The sequence below is a fragment of the Venturia canescens genome, chromosome 7, assembly GCF_019457755.1.
Source record: "Venturia canescens isolate UGA chromosome 7, ASM1945775v1, whole genome shotgun sequence".
Classification (NCBI taxonomy): domain Eukaryota; kingdom Metazoa; phylum Arthropoda; class Insecta; order Hymenoptera; family Ichneumonidae; genus Venturia; species Venturia canescens.
The window spans coordinates 8,946,830-8,969,795 of record NC_057427.1 but is presented as its reverse complement, the minus strand read 5'-3'; the positions used below and the strand labels follow the sequence as shown (position 1 = coordinate 8,969,795).

General features: G+C 39.4%; 1 protein-coding gene across 6 annotated transcripts in view; it reads left to right on the top strand.

Moving 5' to 3' along the window:
• The window catches only part of gw (trinucleotide repeat containing adaptor protein gawky), a 34,097-nt gene extending 11,570 nt beyond the window's left edge, over positions 1–22,527 (top strand). For 4 of the 6 annotated variants that reach the window (XM_043424829.1, XM_043424828.1, XM_043424825.1 and 1 more), the window contains 12 exons: positions 112–289; positions 968–4,012; positions 4,260–4,621; positions 5,022–5,337; positions 5,656–6,653; positions 6,788–6,985; positions 8,091–8,249; positions 9,346–9,816; positions 10,095–10,415; positions 10,557–10,771; positions 10,885–11,158; positions 11,456–22,527. In XM_043424829.1, the coding sequence (XP_043280764.1) occupies positions 112–289; positions 968–4,012; positions 4,260–4,621; positions 5,022–5,337; positions 5,656–6,653; positions 6,788–6,985; positions 8,091–8,249; positions 9,346–9,816; positions 10,095–10,415; positions 10,557–10,771; positions 10,885–11,158; positions 11,456–11,803 (6,885 nt within the window). In that variant the 3' untranslated portion in view covers positions 11,804–22,527. The remainder of the gene's footprint in view (positions 1–111; positions 290–967; positions 4,013–4,259; positions 4,622–5,021; positions 5,338–5,655; positions 6,654–6,787; positions 6,986–8,090; positions 8,250–9,345; positions 9,817–10,094; positions 10,416–10,556; positions 10,772–10,884; positions 11,159–11,455) is intronic. The other 2 variants (XM_043424827.1, XM_043424831.1) reach the window with 2 other exon arrangements.
• The last annotated feature ends 439 nt before the right edge of the window (positions 22,528–22,966 follow it).

The following is a 22,966-nucleotide window of genomic DNA, read 5'->3' as shown; positions in this document are numbered from 1 at the left end:
ACTTTTGTCTCAATCGATTGTGTTACAATCTTATGGAAAAGTTGACAACGCAAATGGATAAACGAAAACAAAATTTTCGATAAGTTGATTAATGTTGTTTTTTTTTTGCAGGGGGATGTAGTAGTATTAGAGGGAAGCAGTCTGAGTGGGGCGCGGGAGGGGGAACGACCAGAGCATGCTAGGTACTGTGATATCGAATTCATAAACAGCAGCATGATGGCAGCACCTATCAGCCACCCCAAAGCTACCGCCGCCAATGACTTCTTAACCGTCCTGCCACGCCAATCTGGTAAGTTGAATGAATAAATTTACATTTAATTCGTAATAAAAAAAATTAAGGTAGAAACGTTCAATGATGAGTGATTGTGAACACGCGGTTAGGGCTAAAATGGAATAATTGAAAATGTTTTAACAGCAGAAAAACTAAGACATTGTTTGTAGATCGTGTCACAGGCTTTCGAAAACAATCGAAATTTTGAAAAAGTGTGAAATAAATTTTATAAATATCCTAAAAATTAGAGGATTCAATAAGCTCGCAGTTACAGTTAAAAACAGAAGAATGAAGAAATCACAGAGAAATAGCAATGCTTGATCGTGAATTCACACGAGAACAAAACCGCATCGTGTAGGCTGATTGATAAGATTATTCAGTGTCGAAATACTGCTGATAAAAAGAGCAATCTTCGGAATATCTAGAGAATATGATAGAGATTCGGAATATGTCGAAAGAAAAGTTCGTTATTATGGAAGAACTTGAAATTCTCAATAAGCTGTTAGGAATATCATTGATTTTCTCATTTCTGAATTGCTCTGGAAAAGTTATGATTTTTCCGGCTCCTTAAGGTGTGTGAGTATTAATACTAAAAGAATCGGGAACTTCATTGATGAAGGATCAGTAAAATTGGCTATCGATAATGATGAAGCTCAAATTAAGGTTGGACTGATATTTGGTGTTGTGTAATTTCAGGTGAGCTCAGCTTTGCCGGTGTAGGCGAGGCCTGCCAGTCAGTGGCAAAAGAAACCACAAAAAACCCAACAAATCACCTTCTAACCTACGATAATAATAATAAAGTAAATAACCACAACAATGCAGAACATAATCATCACAAGTACAGAAAGCAAAAAACACCGGGCTCGCTGTTTGATCAGCAGCTAGGCAGCTCCGCCGTAACGTCTAAGTCTACGTGTAAGCCGTTAAGTGATAATAAGGATAGCTTTAGTGATATAAGCGTTAGGGTACTAAAAGTAAGTGTACGCTTAGTTTTAAAAGAGAAAGAAGAGAAGGAGGAGAAGGAGGAGGAAGAAGGAAAAGTAGAAGCAGAAGAAGAAGAAGAGAAAGCAAAAAAAGAAGAGGAAGGGAAGGAAAAGAGAGAAGAGAGGGGTGAAACGTGCCGCCCCGCTGGGGTACCTAGCCTAGTTAGGATACCCAAGTCTGATCGCCCCCAGCGGCAGTCGCGTCTCGCCAATATTGTCGACAATTACTCCTTACTAGGGTCCCGCCTTGACCACGGCGAAAACAATAAATTTAAGGCTAATATTAGTCTCGTAAGTAATAATTATTATTATTGTAATAATAACTCAAAGTCTGTGATATTGCTCAGCTCAACCAGTCACGGTGACAACTATCTCCTGGCCGAATTAGGCCTCGCTGGCGTAGACGCCAAAAACCCGGTTAATCTAGTTGTCGATCATTACGATGAGAACGAGGCGAGTGACAAAACCAACAATGACGACGATCAAGTTCAAGATCAATACCGCAAAAGCCGAGGAAACAACGGCGGGGATCGTGTGAGATTGGCCGTTAATCCTTTCGCAATTGGTAATCGAGTGATTGGCGAAACGATACGCCTCAACGATTCGACGTGGACGTCCTTGTTTTCGTTCTTCTCCTCCTTATTTTTCGGGTCGTTCTCCTCACCGTCGTTCAAGAACGCCAATCACAAAGACGAGGTTTACAAATCGGACGGAAAAACAACAACGCGAACGGCAACGAAGAAGATGGCAACGATGATCGAGTCGTCTTCACCACCAACAACATCAACGTCATCATCATCATCATCATCATCATCATCATCATCGAAAATAGTGAAGAAGGAGAAAGCTTCGATGGGAAATCTCCGTTTGTCACTCGTGCGAAACAATTCAAAGGCGCAGCATCACGCCAGTTCTTCCATTACGCTTATCGTTTACAAAAACGAAATCACCGACCACACATTGCAATCTTTCCTGGATAATCTCACTAAAAAACGAGCTGCGTCTCGCATTACGACTATAAATAATAATTATCTAATAGATTGCGTCACCGTGATCGAGCTGAAGCAACGCATATGTGTTCCATTATTGTTAATGATTGAGGGTTACAATGACAATTGCGGGAATAACGATGATTACGATTATTATTATCATCATCATCATCATCATTGTACGATCGATAATAATAACGGAGTTGCTCGTAAACTCGTCTCTCGTATCGGAGTCAACGACAATGGGAACGAGAAACGCGACAATTATTATTACGAAAACGACGACGAGGACGACGAGACGATGAATATTAGTAACAATAATCAAGATGTTATCGAAGACATTGTTAACGTCGCTGTGTGCTACAAGACTAGTTGTAAAACGACTACTAATATTAGCTTATTAGGGTCTCAAAATGATGGTATTAGACGTACCGAAGCAACAATGTTTACCGTTGGTGCTCTTTCATTTCAGGATAACGATAAGTCTAACAAGCCTCTCAATGATAGTTTTAAGGATAACAAGTATCAAGTGTCTACTAAAGTCGATCTTGAATCTAACTCTGCGTACGTTAAGTCCGTATCTAAGTCTACGCCGAGCGTTAAGTCTAGCGATAAGTCTGAAACGTCTCGCGTTAAAGTTTACGAAGAGATGACGTATTATAAGTTCGAAGACAAAGACGACAAAGACGAGGACGACGAAGACAAAGACGATTTCGATGCTGATGATAATGTTGATTACGAGGAAGCTCGAATTGGCGCAACTGACGGAATACTTGCGAAAAACGATGTTATAAGTGTCAGTAAGATCGTCAACATTCCTAAACCGACTACCTGCGAGCCTACGATGACGCTTAATTGCCAATCAGCCACCGTCACATCCCAAACAAATGATGTACCTGTATCTCGTGGCATTGATAACACGAGTTCTCACGACTTTAACGCAAACGTTTGTCCCGATGACGAACAATCGTCTAACAAAATGATCGAAGATTGCGTTAACGATTTGGACAACGATCATTACACCGCGTACGATCGTAAGTTGTCACGATCGAACGACTATCAAACGATCTCTCGTCCACGTTATTACGACGAAAATACGACAATAACGGAATACATTGTCGAACCTCCGACAAGCCGCGTTGACGACGAGATCATCGATAAATCATACATCGATTGGAAATATAACGACTCGAACGATGAGCCATTATCGTCCCATCGTATCTCCAACGAACTTTTTGACCAAAACAATCTTAACGAGAATAATGCCAAGAATTATGCAAATTTCGGGAATGGATTATTCACGAAATATTCCTCCGTCACGATGTCACAAATACGCGCTTATATCGATGCTTATAAAACGGCTTATGAAAACAACGAGAAAAGCCGCGATGAGCTCAAGAACTTGTTACTCAACATTGTTTCCGGAGCTCATTCTAACGAGCGATATGAACAACTCTATAGAGAACAAAAACATGATCCGATCAAGGAGTACAAACAACGATGGGGTATACCGAGCATGCTAGGACTCTGCGGAGGAGGAGAAAGCTCCTTGAACAGCGGTGGTGGAACCAATTGGGGTCCTGCACCTGCGACAACACCCAACAACAACAACAATGCCAATCAGTCCGGTTGGGGCGGAACTCCCGGCAATCCACCCGGTAGCGCTGGACCACCGAGCAACTGGGGTGGTAACAACGTCAATAGACCCGTCACCGGCAATCCGAATTCGAATCAAAATCAGGGACCACCAGGAACTCAAAATAATCCCGGTAAGTATTGAATTTATCTGTTGTCGTCGTTGTTGCTTTAAAATCTCGCATTTTTTTCTCTTAAACGCATTTATTAGGCATCTCAGCATTCAAACTTCATTACTTTAGTTTCTTATCTTTGAGCAATTGCCTCGACAATTACCTCAAATTTCGTAATTGCTTACACCCGAGTTCCGTCGAACTGAAGTCTCCACTCAAAGGTAACATTTTTGCAATCACGAAGTAATCTCTACGTATTTATTCACAGGCAACGTAAACAAAGTGAACAACCCGAATCAACCAGGAAATCCTCAATCGGGACAACCGACCTCCCAGTCATCGAATTCAACCCAAGGCAATCAAAACAGCGCTGGCCAATGGTCACAGGGAAAGCCTAACAATGCAGTCGGTCCTGGAGTGCCGAACCCAACGGCCCAAAACAACAACGGTAACAACGTCCAGCAACAGCCGTCGGGATCGAACGCTAACAACAATCAAGCTAATAATCCAGCTCAGGGCACCGTCGCGACCACTGGAACTGCCGCCGCTACAAATCCTTCGACCAAAGCTCAACTCGAACAATTGAATACTATGAGAGAAGCTCTCTTCAGCCAGGACGGTTGGAGTTTCGTAAGTAACAAAAAAATCAGATTATAAAGGCTTGTACGCTCGCAGCCGGGAATTTATTCGATTACATTTCCGGTACTTCAATATTGAACGACAATCTTAATGATTGGGACTCACAGTTATTGATGTTTCAAATTATAAATAGTGATAAAAAAACATTCAGCATGAAAAAAATATGGATTTATGTCAAGCGATTCGTTAGTCAAACGATCAATTGGTTTTACGGATAATCGAAAATTAATATTTGCGTTTTGAAAGATACTGAATTTTCATATGATTTTTGTCGAATAGCTGAACACGAAAATTTTAATCGAATGATATCTTCGACTGGAAACGTCAGTTAAAAACGTGTGAATCTCGCTACAATGAAAGCAACGATTGGATTGAAACATTTTTGGTTTAGCAACAAGTGAATCAAGACACGAACTGGGACGTTCCGGCTTCACCGGAACCACCGATGACCAAGGACGGTGTACCGATGTGGAAACCACCAGTAAACAACGGGACCGACCTCTGGGAAGCTAACTTGCGAAACGGTGGTCAACCACCACCTCCTCAGCAAGCAAAAACACCTTGGGGTCACACTCCATCGACTAATATTGGAGGAACATGGGGTGAAGACGACGACGCTGCTGATTCATCCAACATGTGGACCGGAGCTCCAGCTCCGAGCCAGCCGAATACTGCTCCATGGCCCGGAGCTGCAGGCAATCAACCTGGTACGTGTCAGATAGAAAAACTTGATACATATATTACTCGGGTTCACGAACATGTAGAAAGGCAGTTGAATATAAAATCGATTGCTATCCAATTTTTAGCATTCTCAAATCATTTACAGCAATAATAAAAAAAAATGAATTTTCATTCAAAATTTTGTTTGGTAACCTTTTCTGCTAGTGAGTCCATGTTACTTCCCATGGTTACTCAGGATTGCATGACTCCCAGTAGCCTGAGAAAAGTATAAACGACATGATTTTGAGTTTAATGCATTCAAGGAATGTAATATTTTGAGTTAAGGGAAAATGTTCCTATTGTTGGAGGTTGTTCGAGCTGGGGTGATCCTCGAATCGATCCGCGCGATCCTCGGGATCTCCGTTCGGTTGATCCTCGTGAAATGCGTGATCCCCGTGACCATCGTATGACTCTCGATCCGCGTGATCATATGCGCGTAATGGATCCAATGGCTGGACGTGACCATCGCATGACGGATATGAGGGGAGATCCTCGTGGAATATCAGGCCGTCTAAACGGTGCAAATGCGGATGCAATGTGGGGTCAACCACCGGGGCCACCGCACCACCAGTTGAGTCATCAACATCCCTCGGGCGGTCCACCTGCCAAAATGATAAATCAATCGAGCATGAATCAATGGGCTGCACCGCCGCCGAAAGAAATGATTCCCGGGAAACCATCCGGTTGGGAAGAGCCTTCGCCACCGGCCCAACGCAGAAACGTTCCGAATTACGATGATGGTACAAGCCTGTGGGGAAATCCCGCTGCCAATCAACGACCAATGCCCGGCAGTAAAGTCTCCCACTGGAAAGATCTTCCGACACCAAATCTTGCCCGTGGTGGCATGCAGTGTCCACCGGGAATGCCTCAAAATCGTATGCCGGGTCAACCGGGAATGAAACCTGACGTTGGCGGCGGCGGTACCGGCGGCGGAGGTGGTGGTGGTGGAGGCGGCGGTGGTGGCGGTGGCGGCGGAGGTGGTAGCGGCGGAGGACCGATGTGGGGACACCCCGGAGGTCCTGGTGGCCGCAACGGATCATGGGCCGATGGGCAACACGAAGCTACTACTTGGGACGAACCTAAAACACCCGCGGCATGGAACGAGCCTCCGTTGAATCAAGCAACTTGGGGTGGACCCAGTGGCCACAAATCCAAACCAATGGGCGGACCGGGTGCCACCAGTTGGGCCGATACGGACATGGATCGCGGACCGAGTTGGACACATCCAGCGAAACCTGCACTCACCAAAGAACTCATTTGGAATAGCCGAGAATTCCGATATCTCTGTGATCTTGGCTACAAGGTGCGTGTTCAAAACAATTGTCCCATTTCGTTTATTCGTTTTTACACTCTTTTTAAACTTCAATCAATTACCCCAGTTTTTTTTTTTTATCAACGATGGCTAATCCTTACGTTTTTTGTCACTTATAATTTCAGAAAGATGATGTAGAAGTGGCGCTCAGAAATCGGGAAATGAACCGCGACGAAGCACAAGAGTTACTCAGCCAATTACACTCGCTCGATCAATGGCGTCGTCACGACGCTCCCTCAGGCTACGATCCATCGAGTCAACCTTCTTCGTCCGGAGCTTATCCCAGATTCAATCACGTCGCTCAACAGATGTCCTTCCCACCGGTTAGTTTCTGCTTTTTTCTCATTCTGTCGAACTAACTATTCAATTTGCTACCTCGTCAGCGACGAGCGGTTTCACCCGAGGGATTTGACTAATTCAAAATTTCACGTTTTATCATATCGAAATTACCTTTTTTCTTTTTTTTTTTCGGTTTTTTTGTGAGTGATCGGGGTGCATCACCCTATGAATTTTGTGCAAGCCCGTTGATTTTTGCGTGTGCATACCCAACCATGTTGACAATTTTTTTTTCTTATTTGGATTTAATAATACGAAGTAACGAATTTTGTACGTGTACATCGGGAAGGTTGAAAAACACGATATTCTCAATAGCATATCGAATTTTCGACTCGACATTTTTCATGTCGGTCGATTGACTTGAAATATCGGCGATTTTTGTGACATTGCAATTTGCGTAACAACGTCAATGACGTACCGAATTTCGTTTTCGAAAAGTACCGTTTTTTAACCATCCCGATTCGTTTCATACGTATTTATTCGGTCAATTACGATGGTACCGAATTTGGCTGGTGTTCACGTGGTGGCGGGGGTTATAAGACAGGTAACATCGCACTAAGTTTTTTTTTTCACTAACACCTGCGCCGTCGACGACGGAAATTAGCTACCGAATACCACCATCGTCTTCTTGTTCTTCTTTTATTTTTCATGAAGAGGTCTAACCAGCTAAAACAGCCTTAATGAAAATTTATCCAATTCATCGGTCTATAATGTAATATTTCTTTTGGTACCCCATCGGTCGTGTCTATTTAGCAACGATTTTTTTCCAAATTTATGCAACACGAGCATCATATTGTCACGTTTTGGCTGCACAGAGCTTGAAACGAGCTGCGTACACCGATTTTCGTCTTCGTTCATTTTCATAAGTCGTGTTTCGAAGGAACTTCGTTCCTGATCTATCTTCTGAATTGACATTTCATCAATATCGTGATGAAAATGATAATTTTTTTGCTGGAAAATATTATCATAAATTCGCAAATGGTGTAACTTGTGAATACACTTGAAAGTAGTTGAGTTATTTATTTATGTGTATAGCAATTTTGCTAGAAAAAAGGGCATAGGGTACAAAAGGGTTGTTCTCATGTAACGCAGGGTGCCGGAGTGCCCAGCGGGGCTGCTACCGGCAACGTTAGTGGCTCGGTCGCCAGCGCCAGTCTTCTCAAGCTCCAGCAACAGCAGCAACAGCAGGCCGCGGTTCAGCTGCAGCAACAACAACCGAGTGCCAATCCTCCGCAACCTCCTTTCAACCAGGTGAAAATGAACCTGACGAGTCCTCAAAAATAAGCAACAAATCAGAGCATTCGAACGAAATATCGATGCAGCGTTGTGGTCTGGGAACAGAGTTTCTAAAACTTTCCCTATTCATTTGATAGAATAACAAAGAACTTAACTTTTCATGGTCGTTTTTTATGACTCGTAGAATTTGGCAAGGACGTCTGATCTTCTAAATGTGTCTTCATTTAAAATTACAATTCTGTGTCTCGTTAAACACGCAACGATCGATATTTCGTGTCAGCAATGCAAAATATTGTTTTTTTTTGTTTGGGTTTACTGGTTTTTTTTTTTTTTTTTTTTTTTTTTTTTTTTTTTTTTTTTTTTTTTTTCAAGTGATTTTTACATTGCTGTAAATTGCTTTTTTACACGCTTACAGATATTTAGCAAGTTTTTTTCCTTAAATGTGCTTTGCATTTCTCATCGATTCTCTATTTTTGTAACTTTAGCCTGCGTTCTAGGTCGTGATACCTGCGTGTGGGAGTTTTTATAGTTTTACGGCTTTTGCAACATTTTTTGTTGAATTGCTTTGTGAGCTTTTCTGCTCCCACATTTCCACACTGTCTTTTCGTTTTTTTTCTGCTAAATTCGTCATTTTTTGACGTGAAAAAATGAAAAGGCATAATTGATTTTCTGTACGTCGTATAAATATAAGAATAACTCGTCTTTTCAAAAATTTTGATTTTCTACTTGATAAAAAAATTCACATTGTAGTTGTGCACGAACAACTTTCACATTAGTTCGCTTAAATATCTAGCACTCTCGCTCCATTGCTTTCACAATCTGAATGACTTGGAACGACTATGCTTACATCGTGAAAGAAATACCCGAATCCACGGAAGTGTTTGTTTCATGAGTTTTTATCAAACAAGAAAATAGACAAAAATGCAAGTGCTTTTTTTAATTAATTGATAATTATCCTATACTCAATAGTGAAAGCAAATAACGGATTCACCCTGAAAATAGACGGAAAAAATGCAAAGACCTCAAAATAAAAAAAATGTAATGAAATGTTGAACCCCAAATACTCACAAACTTTTTTAACCATGACAATTGTTTGTTCTTTACCAATTAGGCATCGAGAACCCTCCAAAATCCACCGAGCACCCAGCAACTGCGTATGCTCGTGCAACAAATACAGCTAGCTGTCCAAGAGGGTTATCTGAATCAGCAGATACTGAATCAACCCCTCGCACCGCCAACACTCTTGTTGCTCAACCAATTGCTCCAGCAGATTAAAGTATTGCAGCAATTGCATCAACAACATTCAATGCAAAATCCATTGAAGGGCAATGGGGAAATAATCCTTCGGATAAGCGTACAAATAACTAAGACTAAGCAACAAATTGCGAATCTCCAGAATCAAATTGCTGTTCAACAAGCAACATATATGAAACAACAACAACAGCAACAACAACAACAGCAGCAACATCAAACTGGACCTTCTCAAACGTCCGATTATTATAAAACTTCGTCGGTTCACGATCCAATGTCCGCTCTACAAAACAGCTTCAGTGATTTGGCTATGAACAAAGAACCACCGGTCGTAAGTTCATTTCGTTATTGTATTCATTTCAACACGTATCATTAGTCTCGGAAACAGATCGGAGCATAATGAAAGTAGTTGAAAGATGTAACTTCGATTTTTTCGGCCACTTCGTAAGCGTGCTTCCGATAAACACATCATTCCGTTCCCCTTTTTTTTCATTTTCGACTGTAGAGATTAAAGTTATCGGTTTTTATTACTCGGTTGCTTATTTCAACAGAAGATTTAATTGACGCATGTAAAAAGAAAAATCCTATGTGAAATTGAAATTGTGACAGAGCCAACAACAGTCACGTTTGAACCAATGGAAATTACCATCGCTGGATAAAGACGGCGATTTGACCGCAAACGAGTTTTCACGCGCTCCCGGTACGACGAGCAAGCCACCGCAGACGCCCGTAGGCTTGAGTCACTCGCACAGCAGTCCAAACATGAATCCCCTTTTGGGACAAGGAGACGGCACCTGGTCGAGCCGACTTGGCGATAGCGGCTGGCCCGATGCCGGTAACAATGACGCCACCGATGGAAAAGATTGGCAACCCGGTGGCACTGCATTCACCGATCTCGTGCCCGAATTTGAACCTGGCAAACCTTGGAAGGTCATACATTTTTCTGGTTTTACTTCACTTTTTTCAAGGAATAAGAATTTATCTTCGAATTATAAATATCTTCATATTGGTACTCGTCAGTGTATATTCAAATTGTTTTTTTTTTTTTTTTTTTTTTAATTTACCTTACAGATGAAGAACATCGAGGACGATCCAAGTATCACACCTGGTTCAGTCGTGCGTTCTCTTTCTCTCGCCGCAATCAAAGATCCCGATACGATTTTCTCATCCAGCAGCAAAGCTTCACCACCTCCGCAATCAGTCAACGCTGACACCTCGATACCCAGTCTCAGCAATTCAACTTGGAGTTTCAATCCACCGGCGACTACTCAGAGCGCCTTTGCCAGGTACGTTTTCGTCAACGGATCGCACGAACCTCGTGTTATTGGAATATCCATAGAATTTTTCTTATCATAAGCCCGACCTTTATTATAAGTTTCGCTTTTCCTGACGTTTTCAGTTCGAAGAACACTTGGACAGATCCCACTCCTCCGACGTATTCGGAATTGTGGGGTGTACCGATGAGAGTTCGCGGTCCGCCTCCTGGCCTCGGGAGCAAAGGAGCAGGTTGGCCGTCAGGAACGTGGTTACTTCTGAAAAATCTCACCCCTCAGATCGATGGCTCTACCTTGAAAACCCTCTGCATGCAACACGGACCCGTCTTGGATTTCCGTCTTTTCCTCAACCATGGAATTGCGCTTACTAAATACTCGACCCGCGACGAGGCCACCAAGGTAATTAAAGTCTTCTTGCAACTGAATTTTCTATGTTCACGAGGAAAACTAATTTTGGGAACCAATATCGCAATGACTTTTAATAAATCAACTACTATTACTCAAATTATTGATCTCGGAAATGAATATTCATGTTTCCAACTCAATTTATCTTGAACGTTGGAATTCACTTTGAATTCTCTTGAGCCGATTTCAATGGGGCAACAAAATGAAACGGGAAGATCCTGGAAAACCGCGTCTTGCGATAAAGTTGATGGTTCGCGTCGTTCAATGAAAACTCTTGTTCGTCTCAAACAGGCCCAAGGCGCGTTGAATAATTGCGTGCTCGGCAACACAACGATATTCGCAGAATCGCCGGTCGACAACGAGGCCCACACTCTGCTGCACACGCTCAGTCACGGTGGCGGGGGTCAGCAGCAATCGAGTAATAGTGGAAACACCGGTTGGGGGATGCGACCAACGAAAAAGTCAGGTCCATCACCAGACACGTGGAGCGGTAGTTCGAGCCAGCTGTGGGGTGCTCCGCCATCGAGCAACTCATTGTGGAGTAACAGCGGTATCGACACGAGCGATACGCAAAGAACGACACCGAGTTCGCTCAACTTGTATTTGCCCGGAGATCTTCTGGGAGGTGAGTCGATGTAGAGAACGAGTCAGTTCGCACAAAAAATACTCAGTCCCTGATGAGAGAGCAGCGGAGCGACAGCGGCGAAACAAGCGATCTATTTTTTTTTTATTATTATTTATTTTTTGCTTTTATTATCCAATATGAACGAAAAAATGGAGAAGATGAATAATTATAATGACTATCAAGCGCGACTGTTGAAATCCCGGCGAAATGGCACTGTTTGCCCTCCTCCCGTACGCCCCCCCCCCCCTGCCCCGGCTCCTTTCGAATAACTATGATCGCGAGAAGCAAAACAAAACACAATTACGAAAGAACGATGAGGCACGACTTCGACGATCTCAAAACAAAAACGGATCTACGCGAGACAGACTATATAACGATAATATACTATTTTATATATACATATATATATGTATGTGTATATAGATTGTAATGCATCATAACACGTCGACGTGTGATATATATCGACGCGAATCTCTTCCCGATTCGTTAGACCCATCCATTATTTATCGCGTTTTACGATATATCTGTGTTTGTATATATACATATATACACATATGTATGTATATATAAAAACTATTACGTTAGATCGCCTATACTTATCGAATCGACTCAACGATAATATCAAGGGGGCGCCCTCGATCTCTTTCCCGCAAAAGTCTCGTCACTCCTCGATTTTTAATGAGGCAGAGAACCGACCAAATAAACGAAGAAAAAGCAAACAAAATAATCATTTTACAGAAATAAACAAAGCAAATTTATTTGAGAATTACATGAACAACAAACAGCAGAGATTAACTCTCCACATAAGAGTGCTCTCGGAATGTCAATTAACGTAGATCTTTAGGGAATGCGAGTGATCTTTTCAACTTTTATTTTTATGCATTTTTTCCTTTTTCTTGTTTTTTTTTTTTTTTTTTTTTTCCCCTCGACGAACGAGTTACTTAAGGTGTGAAAGGACTAAAGGAAAATGAAGAGAAAAAAAAAAGAAAAACTAAAATCATCGTTTCCACGTACTTGAAGAATTGTCCGAGCTGACAATCGTTGACAAAGGTTTTAAACGATCCTGACAAAGCGAATAAGAGATAATATATAAATGTTTGTAGAGGAAAAAAAAAGAGGCGACGCGTTTTCGAGCTGTGAAGCATCCAGGGTCGATTTGTTTGCGGAGTGACGATCGAATGAATTGTTAAATTGCGCTGCAAATGAAGATATTCCGTCGGGTTGTACAGAAGAGACGAGGGGGAGAGAAACCGCGATCGCGGTCAGGGCGTCACCCAATTACATGCATATATTTGTGTTCGTGTGAGTATTCATACACATACGCACATGTATATGTGGATATATATATACACATATATATAGAATATTTTTCATTTTGTTGGACAGTTTAAAGACTGCAGCGAGTATCAAACTTAGACTGTACCAATCTAATCAAAAAGAAAAGAAAAATATTGAGATAGGGAGATGAAGAAACACGTGAAAAGGGATTAAAAATAATACTAATAATAACAATAATGAATACATAAATCTTAATAAAAGCATTGACGTCGCTGCCCGCCGTCCTGCCAACCGGGATGGTAGAGATTGATGACAAAGAAACTACAAATAAATATTTAAGTCGTTAGCAAGAGAGAGAGAGAGAGAGAGAGAGAGAGAGAGAGAGAGAGAGAGAGAGAGAGAGGCCAAGGGACGAGGAATGAAGAGGGAAGAAAAGAAAAACGAAATGGAGACACGAATGCTTATAAGACGACCATTTAAACGAGGGACAAAAGATTAATAAAAAAAATAAAGAGCGAAGAAACCAGAAATAAAAAGAGATTCAGGCTGGTCGGGCAACGACACAACGATACCAAATGTTATCGCAATAACGTAAATTTTATTCTATATTAAACCTATATGCCACCTGTCGTGCCAATGTCCAGTGTGTCTCTGTACCATTTATTAATGTAGACTTAAATAATAATAACCATGGATCACTGGGGAGCGTGGAGGGGAAGGACGGGAGAAGAAGAGGGATCGGAGAGGAGAATAAAAACAACAAATAATCTCGAAGTAACCGCGTGAGTCGTGAGAAAGTACGATCGCGTTAAAACAACTGGCTGAGCAAAAGAGAAAATAAATAATCGGTGAATAGAAACGACGAAATGATAAAAATAACGTTAAAGGCGTTGCGGTGAAAGGTAAAAGAAAAAATAATTACAAAAAACACAATGACAAAGACGATAACTAGTAAGGAAATGCGAGAGAGAAAGAGAGAGAGAGAGAGCGAGTGCACGTGTGTAAAAAATAAAAAGAAAATCACATTTTAATTCGAGTCAAGTCGTGGTGGCATTAAGTACTGGGCCCGCTGTCAAATGCGTTATGCCTCCTTGTGATACGAAAAATAAAAACAAAACAAAACAAAAGGAAAATCGCTGATACGGCCAAATCGAGAAAATACGGTCCTCGATCGCGCGCAGCATGATTTTTTTTTATGTCGCGGACGTTAAATTAATGAAAATAAAAATAAAAAAAAAACAGAAAGAAAAATAGCAAAGAAAATGTGAAAAACGAAAAACTATGAGAGAACGAAAAAATAACAAAAAAAAAAACAAAAAAGAAAAGTACGAAAAATAAAAATAAAGTAAATATAATTACGGACAAACTCGTATGTGCTATGGACGGTGACCCCTTTAACGGTCGCGTCGAAATTTACTAGTTTTCCCAACGTCGAAGGTACCTGATGGACTGAAAACCAAACGACGAGGCGACGAGGCGAACTACATAATTATTGTACATTTCAATTATTGCGCGCGCGCGTGTTCCGCGGTTTCCGGTGTTCCGTGTATGCCTGCGCCCGTGCGTCTGTGTATGCGTGTCTCTGCGTGTGTTGTGAGTGTTTGCGAAAAGTTCTTGTACATCGTTGAACAGGGATTCATTATCGTTTTTTGTTTATCCACGTTTTTGCCGTTATTCGAAAATCATCAGTTTACCGGAACCGCGAAATAAGGACAAAAAACTTTATAAGCATAAGCGCAATAACGAAAAAATAAAAGAATTTCAGCAATCTCTGAGCGTTGAAATCTCCTGTAACAGTTTTTAAGCTGGAGATGAAAGTCGAGGCGTGTGATTCGAGGAGATAACTAAATAGAAAACGAGACAAAGGTTGCGGTAGACGAGCAGTGGCCGAGCAATAAATTAAAGACGCGAAAGCATCCGATACTCACCAAGCTTTCAAATTTCAAAAACAAAATATTAATAAAGATAAATGAAAATAAACATAAACATAAATATGAAAACGAGAAAATACGAGGAAAAAAAAAGAAGTAATATTAATATACAAATAAATATGTAACGAAACGAATGATGTATTGATTAACGATAACTGTAGACCTCGAATATTATTACTGCGATAAGGGAATGTAAACTCTTGTAGAATTAATCATAGCCGATTGCAACGTAAAAACGAACATTGCCCGTGAGAGTCTCGAGGAGGTCTGAGCTTTTTATTATTATTATCATTATTATTATTTTTTGTTTTTATTACTATTTTTATTTGACTTGATGGTTGCGAGAGAAAAAAATGACCAAAGACGAGACACTACTGACGGAAACAAAAAAAAATACGATTACGATGAAAATCCAGATAAATCAGCCAATCAATCGTGCCCGGTCTCGTCGTTTCTCTCCTCTCTCTCTCTCTCTCTTTCTCTCTCTCTCTCTCTCGGCGATATCGCGAATTATCATATGCTTTATATATCTCGCCTGGGAATATCGAAAGGAAAAGCTCTAGATCACGACTTATCACCGAGAAATATCGCCGCGCGATGTGCGCGCTTAATTCTAGAATCGAAAAGCGTCGTAATTATTAAATTTAATATCGCGATGGAGGAGACAAAAGTAAATGGAAAAACCACATTTGAGGGATAAAAAGAGAGGAGGATGAATTCAAGAGGAAAAATAGTAGTGGAAAATTAGAAAAAAAGAGGGAACTCTGTTGCCCGATCGGACTGTCTACAAAGGGAGAAATGGATTTTTTCTAAAGCTTGCTCTATTTTTTCTTTGTCAAAATATCAGATTTGTAAATTTTGTCTCGTTTATCGATAGTGAGAAAAACTGGGTTCCTCTATGTACGACATTCGATAAATACTTGGATTCGACGGTTGTAAAATTGTTTCCGGTCGTTTTCAAGAGATCAATTGGGGAATGGCTAGGAGGCAGAGCTGGGATAGCAAGCACATAGTCATGTAAGATAACACAATTGATAATGACCACGGAGAAAAGCAAAAAAAATGATCCTGAAAATAGAGCGGAGTAACGAAGATGAGGCGAGAGAGATAAACAAAAACGAGCAACTAAAAACGTACACACAAATACAAATTCGTTAGAACGAAGAAAAAGAAATAACTAACACGTACACGCAAACACAATAAACGGGAAAATACGCGATACAGGTAATGAAAAAAAAAATCATTTACGTACATATGTATATCCATATATATATATATATATATATATGATAATTCAAAGTATTGCGAACAGAGTGATGAAAGGTGGTTGAATTAATATTTATTGATCGAATCAAAGACGATAGATTGAATTAATTCTTTCTCAAAGTCGTAGAAAGATAATTGTTGTGATAATAATATTGAATTTAGAAATGTAGAATTAACGGTGGTCTCATGACGGATCAATCTTTACTGATGTTCAATGGATTTATTATAGGCATAAATATATTATATGATTAATGATAAGACATTCTAGAAATTTAAGAGAGGGGAATTGTGACTTTGTTTTTTTTTCTTGCTTCTCGACCTTCCCTCGATGTGAGACGTAGTAACGAATTCAGAGAGTTTAATAAGGGAGAGTGACAGAGAGCGCGGAGGAGCGCGAGAGAGAGAGAGAGAAAAGGCGAGAAAAGTCCATGAAAACATAAAATCGACATTTGCACATAACATATATATATACACTCACACACCGCTGCATCGTCTTCTACAACGCGTGTTTTTATCATTTTTTTTTTTTTTCCATGTACCGCCCTTTTCTTCGTTAGTGCCGATGTGCCCATGTAATACGAAAGTTTCCTACATACTTTATCTATCTTTCACGATTCCTTCGATCCTCGTTCGGACTCGTAGTTGATTGCCCATATTTTATAATTGTTGGATTATTTTTTTTTCTCTATTCGCTACTCGTTCAGTTTTTTTTTCTTTTTTTTTTGTAAAACACGAACGCACTTATATCGACGTAACACGAATTTACGCAACTAAACTTCGGCTCTCCCAGTCATCCATCGCGTAACTTGTATATTATTATATATTAAATATATATATACATGTGGGTATATACATATTTCAACACGATAAATATATTATATTGAATATATTCTTTTTAGTACGAAATACCGCGCGGAACTTTAAGATATAACAGAACATTATAATTTTTAATAATTATACATAAATATATATGCATATGTATATATACTTATAACGAGCTAACAGCCTATGGTTTTCATTATTGTTTCAACGATTATTATTATTATTATTATTATTATTATTATTATTATTATTATTATTATTATTATTGCTACTACTTTTATTATTGCTATTTTTTATCAACATTATCTCCATAAAGTAGCGTCCTTAAGGTATATACCAATTGAAGAAAAGAAATGGAAAAAGATGAAAAAAACAAAAAACAAAACAAAACAAACTGAAAAAATTATCGTTTATTATTATTGAGTGTTGTGGATTGTACGCAGCTAGCTTGGCGCACGCTGTATTATAACGCATTGAGTAGTTTATGAATCAGAGTGTTTTCATGTGTGTCCTGCGCGGCTGCGTGTGCGCGTGCGTGCGTGCGTGTGTGTGTGTGTGTGTGTGTATGCTGAAAAAATCGAGAGAGAAAGATGAAAAAATGTGCTCCTTCGTTTTAACGCGAAATTCGTTCAGGGAATCTTCGTTAATCGGCTCCCATTTATTGCGAAATGAAATATTTAATAATCTTGTAATCGGTCGACATAGCTACTTCCCACGTTATTGTAAAACGTGTAAATACGAAAAACTTTTCATTCACGTAACGTCACGCACAATCTACTGCTTATTATGCGGTATGTGTAAATGTAAAAATATACATAATTTCTTGGAGGTTCGTTCAGTATTGTTAAACGGGTTAAGGGAAAATTGAATGAGAGCAATGAAGAAAAAAACAAAGAAAAAAGAAAGTAGAAAATGCGAACATAAACTCATCCGCGCGGTCACCAGAATTCTTCTTCTCTCTTACACCTCGACAACTACAATCATGACAATGTGTGGGAAAATATACGTGTGTGTGTGTGTGTGTGTATGAAAGAGAGAGAGAGAGTTTGTGTGCGCGTTCAGCGGCACGCTATTCTTGCGAACAAAAAAACTTACTCGAGGGAAAAGTAAGAGAATATCTTTTCAGAAGAAGAACGAATTTAGAGAGAAGAAACGTCGTGACGTATTTTTTTATGTGCGCCAGTGATTATCCCCCACAACGCGCGACCCCTCCATTATCCGATTTACGAAGATTTCCACTTCCGAGTGACTGAAACAAGTCAAGAAATCCTCTCGGCGGAATGTAACTCGCTCGTAAATACACAAGTGCAACCGAATAACTCGAGGGACACACAGCTCGAACAAGACAAAAGTCACTTTGTCAAGACACACTCGGCCGGTTTTCAAATCCTAATCGTTATATCCAAGAAATTTATGCTCTTCGTTGAAACATGACAAAGAAAAACTCGTGTGGAAGTGGAAGAGAGCGAGAGAGAGAGAGAGAGAGAGAATCAGTGAGAAAAAGGGGAAAAACGAAACACACCCGCAATGTGATATTCTCGTGTCTTGTCCGACGAGAGACGTTGTTTTAAGATATTCAATAGCCGACGTTTGTCCCGTGTGCGTGTTAGTGGATGAACATAGCAGAGAAAAGATAAATAACGAAAGGAACGAAGAAAAACGTAAGAAAACTTAGAAAAAAAAAAAACAAAAGTAAAATCACCAAAGTCGGATCGAGGTGTTGCGTCGACGATCGAATGAGAAATATCCGAACCGACGAAGTTCCATTATGTTCCAGTGAAACGAAAAAACGGTTTAGAGATAAGTCAATGCGTCGTAACATAAAAAAGAAAAAGAAAATGCAAAAAAAAAGATTTAATTAATTAATGACTAGGTGATCGAGTAAATAAAAATGAAGTCTGAAAGCTGCGATAGTTTAATCAGTCGGAGTACGCGTTGAGAGGGCGAGCCATCTCTAAGCTTAAAACAAAGTGAAAAAAAAAAATCGAAAAATTCAAGAAAAAAAAAAGAAAAAAAAACAATACGCTTGTGTGTTTAGCAACGGTGTTCAGGGAATCTGTGTTTACACGATAATCGGCAATTAATAACCGCAACGAGCGAAATCATTTTTGCGGCTCAAATGAAAAGTGTTTGCGCGTTCGTGCACTTTTCGATCTTAGTTATTCAACTTTGTTTTTATTTTTCTTTTTTAATTTTTATCATTTTTCCGCCTCTTACCTTCCACTCGCTGTTCATCGATAAAACGTTCATCGAGGTATTTTTTTTCTCCTAGTTTTTTGTTCTTGTGGTGTAGGGAGTGTGAATCGTTTTTATTTAGGGATATTTTTTTGTTTTTATCATTAATGGTATGCACAGACATTTATATATGAGAAGAGTACTCGGTCGATGTTAATTTTTCTCATCTTATCTTTCTGGTGTCGTGCGTAACGCCCTCGATATTTAGCTCGTAGGATCTGATTTTCTATGCCATTTTAGTCAGTCCACGTGGTTTATTTTTTGCTGTTTTCACATTTCGTTCTAATAAATATTACACTTTATTAATTTTAATTATTATTATCATTATTACTTCTATGAATATTATTAACCACTTTGATTATTATTATTATTATTATTATTATATCATTATCCGTACACTTTGAAACGCTAAAATTAATTTTATAGTCATCAAGTATCTTTCGTATTGCTATTATAGTTGAGATCGATCGTAGTCGTCGTCATCGCCGCCGTTAATCAACATTATTATCTTGAAAAGGAAAAAACAAGCGAAAGAAATATCTATCTCTCCCTCTGACAACTCGAATTTGTTACATTCGTTGATACGTTTAATTCGGTTTATTATATTTTCGCTTAACATCGAAAACGCTCGGATAAAAGATCGGTAAAAAGGCAGGTTAATTCGTCGCGACTGCACAAATAATCGAGACTGATGGTAAAATCGGTTCTCCGGTCTCGTACCTGAAATTGTTGTAACTTTCGTTGTTCCCGTTTCTCTTTCTCCTCCGCCCTTCTCGCCGTCTCTCTTCTATTATTTTCTTCTCCTTTCTAATCCCCCTTGCTCTTGCTGCCCGCGAGAAGAGTCGGCTAGTCGAAAAGTAAAATAATAATTGCGAGGAAACACGTATTAAAGATTCGGTTTAACGCGCGCGGCAATATATTATTAATCATACACACACGGATCGCGCCACTTTTCGTTCCTAATTGTTTCTCGTATTTTGTTAATGTTTTCCTCTCATTTTTCTCCCCCCCTTTCATCCTACTCTTTTGTTTTTATAATCTCTAGTTTTCATTATTTAAAAAAAATTTTTTTTATTCCATTTTGTTCGCCCTCTAGAGTCAATGAATGAGCTTTTGATTCTCATTTGTCCCGACTTTGTCACAGAGCACCGTCGAAAAAAATCATACGTGCATTCATATAAATATATATATATATATATATCAATGTGTGTATGTAAAGAAAAAGAAAAATATATATTGAAATAATAACGTTTTATCACCGCGCGACCGCGAGCCACTCGTTCGAGTACGGAAATCGTGAAAGTCGTTGAACACAAAAGAAAAAACTTATCAAGTTACTAACTTCCTCTCGTAATTCGTGCTCGTAGGTGTAAATCAATGAAATAATCAAAGTTTGAAAAATAATAGAAAAACGAAAAAAGTTATTCATCGAAGTATAAAACGCCAGTATGAATCTGTGATCTCGTGAAATGAGAGATAGACGGAAATCCGTGTTGTTGTCGAGTCCGAATGAAAACAGGCCGCACGAGTCAACTTGTTGAGACTAAATGAAAAGAGAAAAATAAGAGAAATATGAAAAAGTAGCACGTGATGGGAGCACTCTTGTTCTCTTCTTACTCACTTCCAATCGTAAATTCCTCCCTTATTTTATTTAAATTCCATTCGATAATACGAACGAGAATTCACGATTGAACACACCAACGATAAATGTACAGTGTATACGCGAATTTACGTACTATTATTTACTTTTACACGACCATCTTACGAAAAACACTTTTCAAAAACAAGTCAATGGAAAAATTTAAAAAATTTTTAATTACTACTTAAAATGCGTACTATCATTTATGTATACACGATTACAATATATTTTTACCGATAGCCTCATGGATTATTATATATTGTTGGTACATACCGCTATTATTGTCCCTATCATCATGAATATTATTATTATTATTATTATTATTTTATTACTATCATTATTCTTATTATTATCGTTATTACTGTTGTACTCTCGAATGGGACAATTTTTACCGATCATACTTATATACGTATTTGTAGTGCACACGTCTTGTAAGCGCGCTCACACCATTGTGTCCGGTCGATATTTCACCTCAGACCGAGCAAGTCCCCCGATATCGCTGTATATGCCTGAAAAAATCGAAAAGAAGAAAAAAAAGTTTCATCATTCAATTTTTTATACTTTTTATCATTCTCCATTATTGTTATCGAAGTGTTTATTTTGTTTGCGGTTATTTTGTATGTATGTATACGCTGTGACGTGTGTATGAATAAATCAGGCTTATTGTGGGTGCGGCTGATCTCTTTTTACAAATTTAAGAATAATTAGAAAACGATGGAACGACGGGTCGATAACTCACGAACGATTTGCCAATTTTCTCGACAACGAGTCACGAAATACGCACGAGGACGTACGCGTCCCTCGTCTTTTCTCTGACATGATGTTTTTCGTTTCCTTTTTTCATCAATATTTCCAAACTCGCTTCCCGATGCTTCGAATGACGAATGGAAAAAACCCTTTTGTGCAAGGCATTGACGAGGAAAGTGAAATCGATCGTGAATGAAAAACAACAAAACGTCTTCGACGTCGAAACGGTCCGCGGTACACGACATTTTCAGCGTGTAATTTGAGCAAGCACACACACACACACACACACACACACACATGCATACACGAAGATACCTTAATGTTTAAAGGGAAATGTGAAAAAGTAGCGGTTAATTCGGTACGAGTCTCCAGGCGTATGTGCAACTTATTAGTATTTTTAGACCGTAGGTGCATTTCCGAAGGTGACGTGTGTTCATTCCAGACTGTAGAATATATGAGAGAAGAGAGCGAGAGAGAAAGAGGAAGATCTCGGGAAGAGAGAGAGAGAGAGAGAGAGATTCAAGTGGCAAGAAAAACATTGAAAAAAGAAAAAAAAACACGACTCAAGCTGACTGAAGTTGTAGAAAAATATAATATGTAATTTGTGTGAGAGGAGGGGGGGGATAAAAATCAACGAGCTCGATCACAAGATCGATAATTTTCAAAAAAACAATCGTCTACCAAATTCGCGAGGCCAATAATGAATCAATTAATGAATTTGTTAATTAAATTAGTTTTAGATAATCGATGCGACAATTAATTGATACCTGAAAGATCTAGTTTATTAAAAATAAAGGAATACTTGAAAAATGAAAAACTATTGGACGAGAAAAATATCAAAGTTTCATATCTTCTTCCCTCTCCCTTTCTCATATTCGTCTCTCGCTTTCTCCACTTATTCGTCGTATTCTCGATCACTTTTTTCCTCTCTTCATCTCTCTCTTCCAGTCTCTCAACTTCCTTTTTCTTATTACTCGCCCCCCCCCCCCCCCCCCCGCCTTTCGTCTCTCTTCGTCGACTCATCTTGCCGCACTCACTCCCTTTTTTCTCTCTCGTTCTCTCATTCTCACCGAATCAAAGTCATTCGAGTGCTATTTACGTATTCATATATATTTACGTAGTTAATTATTGTGTAAATTCTACTAGAAATTGGGACTAAATATCGATATATAATAAAATTATTGTGAGGAGAGAGAACGAGAAATAAGTAACTGAATAAGTGAATGATAAAAACACGAGAAAACGAGAAAATTTTCGTT